The 10956-nt window shown below is 39.0% G+C and overlaps 1 gene segment (V, D, J or C); it reads right to left on the bottom strand.

The window, feature by feature from the left end:
* Positions 1 to 1177: 1177 nt before the first annotated feature.
* On the bottom strand, positions 1178 to 8370 carry LOC124400872. The segment is given in 3 exon segments: positions 1178 to 1311; positions 7803 to 8092; positions 8191 to 8370. Coding segments are annotated over 3 exon segments (378 nt in total).
* Between the last annotated feature and the right edge of the window lie 2586 nt (positions 8371 to 10956).

Raw genomic sequence — 10956 nt, forward strand, 5'->3', positions numbered from 1 at the left:
TGCTCCGGCCTCTACCAGCAGGGTTTTACCACCCACCTCCAGTAGCCTGATGGCTCTTCCGGCTTTGTATTCCAGAGAAGCAGCCGAGTGAAGTCCTGCAAGTCAACTTATATATGGAGATGCAGCCTCACATGTTCCCCACTGACCGATCCAAGGTAGCATTTCTGATATCTCTGCTAACCAGGAAGGCTCTTTCAAGGGCGAGAGCCATATGGAGTGCCAATAGTGCCATAACCACCTCATATGCGCTCTTCACAACCACTTCATTCCCCAATGTCCAATGTTCACCCAATTATCAAAACATCTGGTCACACTTATAACCACCATGCTCTTCTGTTTTGGTTGTAGATCTGGGGCAATTTCCTTTCACAAGAGTGCTTAGAGTGCCTTCAGCTGCAGAGATAGGAGATTGGTCTGGACTGTTCAGGTGTATCATTTTTTCCATTACAAACAAATTTCAATGTGAAATCAACGCAAAGTTGATCAAATCACTCAGCTGAGCAGAATCATTTCAGTTTTTCATCATTGTATGATCTGTAAAGCGCGAGCTTCTTTAAGACACAGGAGCAAATCAGCCACAGGTAGAGGAAATGTTGATTCATTCAATGTAAAAAACTCATATAAAAGACAGGAACATGAGCAAACCCTGATGTAGACCAAATACAAATGCAGATTTGGCTAAAGATGTAAAAATAATTAAATATATATGAGTAGTTATAACAATACATTACATACTGTATGTCACTCCTATGAAAGGGACGTCACAGACAGGATCCATTTACATCAGAAGGATGAACTCAGTAACTCAGACCAGCAAAGAAAGAGGTGAAAACTGTAGACGTCACGAGGGACTTGTCTCTTATTTGTCAGTGTCAGCTCTATAACGAGTTTATTTAATAAATGTTTTATTAATAAAATATTAACTCTATAATAATATTCAATAATCAACAAATGTTGAGTAAATTATATTTACAACAAAATATAAATATAATAAATATTTCCATAAGTCTGTAAAATGGGATGAAGATAATTATTGTGCAGTAAATCAGAAAGATCAGGAAATGTTTGTAAATCTACAGATGTGAAAGATGGACTCCTGTTACAGATGTGTTACAGATGTGTGTATTATTGTGTTAGTGTGATTTGTTTTCTCTCATCCACAGTGTGTGTAATTGTGTGTATCACATCCTCCCCCTCAGCACCTGCAGTCTCTCCCAGCTGCAGCAGTGCTTCTCTGTACACTCTCACTGACCGAGGTTTTTGTACGATGCTCTAACACTGTGTGAACACATAGCTACTACTGATCTCATGGTAACTCTGACAGTAGTAATCTCCTGCATCTTCAGTCTGGACTCCACTGATGGTCAGAGTGAAGTCAGTATTCGATCCACTGCCACTGAAACGAGCTGGAATTCCTGATTTTGTAGCAGCATAGATCAGGAGTTTAGGAGCTTCTCCAGGTTTCTGCAGGTACCAGAGCATCATCATACACACTGCTACTGGTTTTACAGTTGATGGTGACTGTGTTTCCTGGAACAACAGTTTGCACTGAAGGAGTCTGAGTCACAGTCACCTGACCTCTGGATCCTGTAGAGAAACATAGATTGTGTTTGTATGCTGTAAAGTGGTGTAGAATTAGTATGAAATGAAGTGTGTGAGGCTGTGAGTTGATGTTAAACTCTCACCTTGAGTCCAGAGGGCCAGTGTGCAGATGAAGACGCTGATCAAAGTCATGGTTGCTGTGGGTGAAGTTGCTGATCAGCAGCTCTCAGTCATGAAGTGTTCAAGTCACAGGACTATAAACACTCACAGAGCACTGAAGCATGGACTGCTAATGCAAAGTGTGTGTGTGTGTGTGCTGTGTGTGTGTGTGTGTGTGTGTGTGTGTGTGTGTGCTGTGTGTGTGTGTGTGTGTGTGTGTGTCACAGTGTGTGTGTGTGATGTGTGTGTGTGTGTGTGTGTGTGTGTGTGTGTGTGTGTGTGTGTGTGTGTGTGTGTGTGTGTGTGTGTGTGTGTGTGTGTACTGGTGATGAGTGTACAGTCATTAGAATGTATCACTGTGGTACTTTGGTGGAGGCTCCAAACTCATGGTGAAAAGTAAGTAAAAGTTGATGCTCTTTATCAGTTACTTTAATGAATAAACTTCAGATAAACTGTAGATTAAAATGATGAGAATTGAAATTGACATCACATGAAGGATTGATGAGTAATTTATAACAGTATCATAAAGGATCCATAATAAATGTGTATGAACATTCAGCTGCTGTCAGGTCTATAAATGATACATTATATATGAATGATGCAGTAATGAGATTTTTGTTCGATTTCTTGCACATCATTAATTTCATTATTATTTTATTTGAACACAAAGACATTATTGAGATTCGACACCAGAATAAAGCTGAACAAAGTTCTAGTGGCTCCACGATGTAAAGAGGAATTAGGAAATGTTCTCCTACTGCTGGAACACATTTGTGCTGCTGCAGAGTTTCCAGTTTTGTCTCTATTGGAGTTCAGAGCGTTTACAGAATTCACTCAGTGAGAGTTTCAGTGTTGGAACCCAGTTTTAGATGCAGTTCCTGAATAGAAGTGAATGAAACATGAAATCAGAAAGAAAATGGATTCTGGTGTGCAGTTAAAACTTAATTCCCCTCTAAGAGCTTTTCTCACTGTCTAAACGGTTAAAACCTTTCTGAGAGTGTTTGTGTTTCTCCTCTTCAGCTGCTCCCACCGTGTCTCTGCTCCCTCCGTCCCCTCTGCAGCTGTCTGAGGGATCGTCCTCGCTGCTCTGCCTGCTGTCTGGCTACTCTCCACAGGGGGCGCTGGTGAGCTGGACAGTGGACGGCTCAGTGGTGAAGACCGGCGTTCTGAACAGCGCAGAAGAAGAGAAGAATGGCCGTTACAGCCTCAGCAGCACCCTGACCCTCAGCAAAGACCTCTGGGAAAAGGGGGAGGAGTTTATCTGTAAGGTCTCCCATAACAACGTGGATCATCCAGTCACGTTCAGAAAGAGTCAGTGTGAAGGCGAATAGATCCAAGCTAGAGTTTAACATAGAGCTGCTTCTGATCCATCTACAATCGAGTTTCAATTCTACACAACGCTGCATTTCTGTCTTTACTCTGTTCACTGTCCTGTTGCTCTTCCTGTAGTTTTTGCTGAAATAAAGCTGAGTTTTGGACGTTGTGTGTTTCTTTTATTGGAGTTAATAGTGATGATCAGTGTGATGAGAGTGGGATTAGCTGCAGATTCAGTGTGTGTTGTGCTTCAGTGAGTTTGACTGAAGGAAGTTGAACATCTGGTGAAGTTTCTGTTCTATTCTGGGAGAAATGAAACTATTCACAGTCATGTTCATGTAAATATTAATTACACCTCTGTTACCACTTTTGATTCTCTGCAAAATGAGAATTTAAATGTAAGCCACTTACAAGTAAAAGAATAATCTAAAGCCTCAAAAACAACCACAAGGTTAAAGTGCATGATGATAACAAATGGTACCTGATTTAAAAATACATAATACATTCCCCAAAATAATTAATATTTTTATTAATGTCCATGAAACAGTTTTTTTTATTTATAATGTGGACATCATAAAAAAATTTAACATGAGCAAAAAAGACAGGAACATGAGCAAACAATATTCTAGTCTAAATAAAAGTGCAGATTTTATTAAATTAAGTGATACTGACTAAAGCATATACGAGGTCACAAGACTGGTAGCCCTGAGATTCTAAAGTCTGAACCAATGACATTGTGATCAGTAACTCAGAGTTTTACCCACTGAGCTCCTACTTCCCATTCTGAGTTACTGAGTTCATCCTTCTGATGTAAATGTTTCCTGTCTGACACTGTAAAATGTACATCAAATGTCAGAGACAGAAACAGGGACAGAGATACTGTCAGAAACACGGGTAGGGACAGAGACAGAAACATGGACAGATATACTGTCAGAAAGCGTGACTGGAATGACACAAATGCAGGACTAAACAGGAACAAGGTGAAAACAGTTTTAATGAAAAAAGAGGCAGGAGGAAAACACAGTTCAAAACAGACCAAAATTCAGGCACTGAAATCCAAGAACCAGGAAAACTGAGCATTATAGAGCAAAACACAAACCAAAAACAGTCCAGAGTTCAAACAAGAACCTAAAGAGCAGAGCAGAACAGGGATCAGGATCAGAACAGGGGTCAGGATCAGGATCAGGATCAGGATCAGTATCAGGATCAGGATCAGGATCAGGATCAGGATCAGGGAACCAGAACAGGCAGGTTGAAAGAATAATCTCAAGGCTTTAGCCGGTAAAATAATCTGGCCCAGTATTTGTCTTTGTGTCCAAGAAACCAAGTCAGTGCAGACCGAAAATCATGACATAAAACAGATTGCAATGATTTGCAACTCAAAACACATTTTATTTACAATAAAACAAAGAAAATGTGGAATGTAAACTGTGGAAATGTACAATTTTAGAGAAAAATGTAATTTTAAAATTGATGACTGTTGTAAAAAGTTGACATCCATGTTTACATGATGTACCGTGCTTCTTTTAATATCAGTCTCTAAACGTTTGGGAACTGAAAACCAGTTGCTGGAGTTTTGGGAGAAGAATATTGTCTCATTCTGGTCTGATAGTGGATTCTACTCAGCAGTCCTGGGTCTTCATGGCTTTTTGTTTTAAGATTTCTCACTTGGTGAAAAGTCTAGACTGCAGGGAGGCCAGTTTATCACCTGCACTCTTCTATTTCACGCTATTCATGCAATTTTAATATACACAGTATGCAGTTAGCATTGTCCTGCTCAAATATGCAAGTCCGTCTCTGAAAAAGATGTTTTCTTGGTGGAAACATTTGTTGCTCTAAAACCTGTTTATAGCATTCAGCACTTTTCCAAATGTACAAGGTGCTCATTCCACAGGCACTAATGATCTCCCATCCATCAGAAATGCAGCATTTAAACTGAGTGCTGATAACAAGCCACATTGTTCCTCTCCTCTTTAGTCCAGAGGATGCGGCACCTCTGGTTCCAAATGAAAATTTCCACTTTGTCTTAGTACATTTTTAATGAGCTTTGGCCCAGAAAGGATGTATGGTATTTGTTTGTAGCACATTTCAGTATTATCTGTTATTTCTTTTTTTTGTTATCATTTTTTATTTTATTCTTATTAATTATTGTATCACATTTCACATTCATAATATTAATACATTTTTGTATATTATTTATTTTTGTTTATTAATTACTTTTTAATATTTCTACCACTCAGTATAACCAAAGAAAGTGTACTCAGTGTATCCACAGTACGTGTTTAACGTGTGCGCATGAGTGAAAGCATAAGTCTCATTCAAGGTCAGTAGTTCCATTGATAGTCGTATAAGTAAGTGTAAGTAGGTTCTGTTTCCAAAGTCTATTTGTTTTGTTTCTGGACAGTGCAGGTGGAAGAACTTCCATGTGCTGCATATGGTGATTATTTAAAAAAATGAAGAAGAAAGGATTTTGCCAACATTAAATCATTATACTGAGAGTAGCATCGTAAATTTTGGAGATAATGGTGGCAGATAATGTGCCTGTTGTTAAATAAAAAATAAGATGCGGTAACCAATGACAAATAAGAAATCGAGGTGTTACGCAGACACTAAGAAAATAAAAGGTCGTGTTTGTGCTGTAACTTTGGACACTTCTATGGAACATCTGACTTTGTTTCTGCAGGAATAACGCCTGAAGCTTCGACATTACAACACAAGATTCTGCACTTAGTCTTGTGTTTCTGATTGGAGTCTTTACTTTGATGCTGAATTTGTTTGCGTTTGTTTTAAGTAGCTACGACAGATGGTGTCATTTCTGGATCATGTTCACGCATGCCTTCTTCTTTGCATGATAGAGATTTAACCTGCATTTGTGGATGACGTGGCAAACTGTGTTCACAGATAACGATTTCTGGAAGTGTTAATGAGCCATTCAGTGATTTCCATTACAGAATTATAACTATTTTAAATAAAGTGACACCTGAGGGCCAGAAGATCACTCGCATACAATTTTGATTTTCGTCCAGATTTTCAGAAACTTTTGATGATATTATGTACTGTAAATTATATGTTTAAAATCTTTGCAATTTTATGTTGAGGAACATTATTGTGAAATTGTTGCACAATTTGTAGACACAATATTTAACAGATTGGTGAAGCTCTGCCCATCTTTACTTCTGAGAGACTCTGCCTTTATAAGATACACAATTTATACCCAATCATCTTGCTGTCAATTAACCTCATTAGATGCAAAATGTTCTTCCAGCTCTTCCTTGTCAGAACCAGTGTTGGGCAGTTACCGGTAACGTGTTACTTTTAACAGTAACTAATACTGAAACACGTTACTTTTAAAAATAAAGTAACTCAGTTACCGTATGATGCGTTACCCGTTACTTTTATAAATGAATTAATTTCAGCTGAAGTGTAGACTACAGTCTAACCTGTTTACAGCAGCATCGCATTTTAGGATTGGTGGATGAACCACTGTAAACAGGAAGAAGACGCGCTGTGGGCGTGTCTCCGTTTATTCAGGTCTGTGCGGCAGTAATGGCGAGTCGAGACGAGAGAAAGACGAGTTTCTAAAAGTGGAAATATGCTCATTATTTCACTTTAGTTGAGCATAAAGACAAAAACTTTTAAGTCAAATGTAAGCTGTGTCTTCTGTCTGCTCAGTTCATCATGATAAACAGCAACTCCAGTCTGTTGAAGCTCCTTCAGAAACTCCATGCTAGAAGCTAGAAGCTAACCCGGTGTTCTGTTCTACATTGTTAATAGTTTTCATACTTCAGCTGTGAAAGGAACATTTTAAAGAACTCAACACAACAGCAGAAGCCACTTTAGTTTTTGATTCTGAAAATTATAATCAGCTTGTTTTCTTATTTATTTCAGAAATCCTTGTGATATATTCAGTTTGTGTTGGTCTGACTTTAATGAAATAGTGTTTAAAAATGACTTTGTGTTTAAGTCAGTTTTGTGTTTGTAGACCATAACACATAACATTAAAGAAGGTTCTTTAAAAAAGTAACTAATAAATTACTTTTACCAGTAACGCATTACTTTTTGGTGTAAATAATAATTCATTGAATGAAGTAACAAGCAACTGTAACTATTTACTATTTTTAGTAACTAACACAACACTGGTCAGAACCATTTAATTTGCTGCATTTTGTTGCCCTGTGACAACTTTTTTCAAGATGTGTCACTGCCATTAAATTCAAAATGATCTTTATTTTCCTTAGAATTCTACATGTTGTCAGTTTAAACATGATATGTTTTCTATTGTGAATGAAATATAGATTTGTAAGATTTGAAAATCATTGCATTCTGTTTGTATTTATATTTTACACAGTGGCCCAACTTTTTGAAATTTAGGTTGTACAATATGAACTTTACAATAGTGTTTAATAATAGATAATAATCCCAGTACATAATAAAGTAGATAATAATCCCTAAAAACTCAACAAAATATAAATATAATAAATATTTCCATAAGTCTGTAAAATGGGATGAAGATAATTATTGTGCAGTAAATCAGAAAGATCAGGAAATGTTTGTAAATCTACAGATGTGAAAGATGGACTCCTGTTACAGATGTGTTACAGATGTGTGTATTAGTGTGTTAGTGTGTTGTGTTTTCTCTCATCCACAGTGTGTGTGATTGTGTGTATCACATCCTCCCCCTCAGCACCTGCAGTCTCTCCCAGCTGCAGCAGTGCTTCTCTGTACACTCTCACTGACCGAGGTTTTTGTACGATGCTCTAACACTGTGTGAACACACCACCACTATGGTAACTCTGACAGTAGTAATCTCCTGCATCTTCAGTCTGGACTCCACTGATGGTCAGAGTGAAGTCAGTATTCGATCCACTGCCACTGAAACGAGCTGGAGTTCCTGTGTATAAGCTTGTAGCCCTGTAGATCAGGAGTTTAGGAGCTTCTCCAGGTTTCTGCAGGTACCAGGCGAGAGCAGCACCACCATACACACTGCTACTGGTTTTACAGTTGATGGTGACTGTGTTTCCTGGAACAACAGTTTGCACTGAAGGAGTCTGAGTCACAGTCACCTGACCTCTGGATCCTGTAGAGAAACATAGATTGTGTTTGTATGCTGTAAAGTGGTGTAGAATTAGTATGAAATGAAGTGTGTGAGGCTGTGAGTTGATGTTAAACTCTCACCTTGAGTCCAGAGGGCCAGTGTGCAGATGAAGACGCTGATCAAAGTCATGGTTGCTGTGGGTGAAGTTGCTGATCAGCAGCTCTCAGTCATGAAGTGTTCAAGTCACAGGACTATAAACACTCACAGAGCACTGAAGCATGGACTGCTAATGCAAAGTGTGTGTGTGTGTGTGTGTGTGTGTGTGTGTGTGTGTGTGTGTGTGTGTGTGTGTGTAAAAACACATTTTCTTTTTCTCTCTCAGTTTATTTTTAGAAGGTATGAATGTGCATCAATGCAGGAGATGTAGAAGAGTGGAAACATCTAAAGCTTTTCAATGATTAATTTCATTAGTCATATGATCCATAAAACATATTGTTATTGAAATAATCACAACATTGGATGTTTTTATGATGCCACATTGCACCCTGGTGGTGACTCCTGTAACTGTAGACACTGAAGTTTAATAAGCAGGGCTTTAACGTTACTCTTTTTCTTGTATCTATGCTATTATAAATAATATTTACAGATATTCAGAGTGATTGCTGACGTCGGGTCATTTTACTTTAAATATCTGAAGTCTCTTTGCAGTTGGAATGTGAAGGTGTTAAATATCATTTTAAAATTGTATGTAATGACAGTGAGTGTGCGACTCAAAGCCAAATTGGCCACATGTGAGGCAGGTGTGCTGGTGGTCTGTCATGGGGGAGTGTGTGAAATTGGTACTTTAGATAAATAAATTCAAGATTTAAAGAATAGACCGACAAGGTCCGCCTGGGCACAATCACCTTAAATTGTCAAACTAACACTATCTTGTGGTGGGAACTAAGAACACATGGGGCAATACTCAGAAAACCCTTCGGATCATAGTACCCCCAACACACAGCTCCTTATATGCGAAACACGCCATCCCAGGTAAGGTGGGCAGGAAATCCATTGAAGTCCCCCACCCTGTTGGTCAATGTGAGCACCTTTGGTGGCTGGTAAGAATCCCCTGCAAGGTGAGAAGGTGGAGCAACGTCCTCATGAGGCACAATGGCAGAGCAATGTCCACTGCAACCTCTACATACAGGTATGGAGGCTGCATGACACACTCCAGTGTGCAGGAAAACTAAGTGGGGTTCTCAACAATGTCGGAAGAACTGGCGGCTTCTTCTGCAGGGCTCAGAAACTGTGCAATGCATTCAGTGGGGCGCCGAGATTGGGAGATACCCCAGCAGGACTAAGAAGCTGGTTACCCGCCCAATGGGGCTCAGAGGTGGAAGCCTATCTCTGTGCTGCTGGTTGAAGTTTCCCAGTAGGTTGTGGTGCCTGAAGCATCAGCCGTCTCAGCAGGTCATCAATAACCAATTGACAGGCCATTGTTTGGGCATTAAGTGAACTGAAGTGCTTCATTCTTTGCTGGTGGCTGAGTTGCTAAAAGTTGAGTGTCACTGCTGGGTTCACTGGTGGCTGGTTTGTGCTCTCAGTGAGTATGAGGGTTCATCCTGGATCAGCGATGCACAAGGCAGGTGCACTGGTGGTCTACCATTGGGGAATGTGTAAACCCATTCAGAGAGGTGATCATAAAGCTGATGAAAAGTCCATGAGGTTTATTGAGAAGACCAAAACACAAAGAAAACTAAAAAAAAACTAAAAATAAATGAAAACCATAAAAAGGCAGAGCAAAAGTTTGTGATTCAAAACACAGGGAACAAAAATCTGGCAAGAGAAAAGCTAAATATAAACAGAGTCCTTATTGGAGAAATGGAAAACAAAGGATGTAATTGATGAGAAATTACAAACTACAAAGATGGACTTAGACAGAGAACACAAAAGCTGGAGACAACAGCAAACTGGTGAAAGCAGATGATGAAATAAATTTTTGAAGGAAAACATAGCAAATAAACACAAATAAAGAACATAATGAATCTGAGCATGAGGCAAAATAAAATCCTGAAACTACAGAACACACATAAAGACAGATGTGAGACAGTGAGTGGTGTAAGAGGTGAAACTTAGTGAATCTTAGTGCTGACACTGTGATTCAGGTCTGAGTGATCAGAAATATGAGACTTAGTAATCTGAGGGTGCAGTGGCTGCTGGGAAATGTAGACTATATCCATAATACTGATGGAGCGTCCCCTCTATTGTGTAGACCAAGAAGCAGAGTAAAATAATTATCCAAACCAGGAAGTAGAACAATGTTCTCAGCCAGAGCAGGTACAGGAAGTGCTGATTACAGACAATCTGATTCAGGTGTGTGATCATAATGTCAACTGACTGTATGAGACTGTAGAAAGACATTTCTCATAATCTCACATTCCGGTGTTCAAGGTACTGTAGTTCTCACTTTCCAGTGTTTTGTATTGTTTTAAGATCAATAATCACACTCTTGATATCACCCAAATGAGAATGGGTTCCCCTTTTGGGTTTGGCTCCTCTCAAGGTTTCTTCCTCATAGAAGAATGTCTGCTCATGTCTGCTCATGTCTGAGCAGAGATATCAGTTAAGTCGCTCAATATTCAAATCAGTTTGATCTCATTAATTATTAATTAACAATAACCAAATAAAGAGTCCAGTCAAAGAAAGAGAAGGTGCAAATCAGCTTTATTTCAGTCAATGCAGCCCTGTCCTATAGAGCTCTCAGGAGAAAACATCTCCACAGCAATGGCACCCGTCAGCTGTTTCATGCAAAAGTGAAGTCACTTTTTATTTCTCACACTCAGTGAAATTTACATATTATCTCTAAAATCTCCTCCTTAACAATTTACATTCACCAATAATTTTACGATGACTTGCGAATTCCT

This window comes from Silurus meridionalis, chromosome 18 (genome assembly GCF_014805685.1).
Source record: "Silurus meridionalis isolate SWU-2019-XX chromosome 18, ASM1480568v1, whole genome shotgun sequence".
Lineage (NCBI taxonomy): Eukaryota > Metazoa > Chordata > Actinopteri > Siluriformes > Siluridae > Silurus > Silurus meridionalis.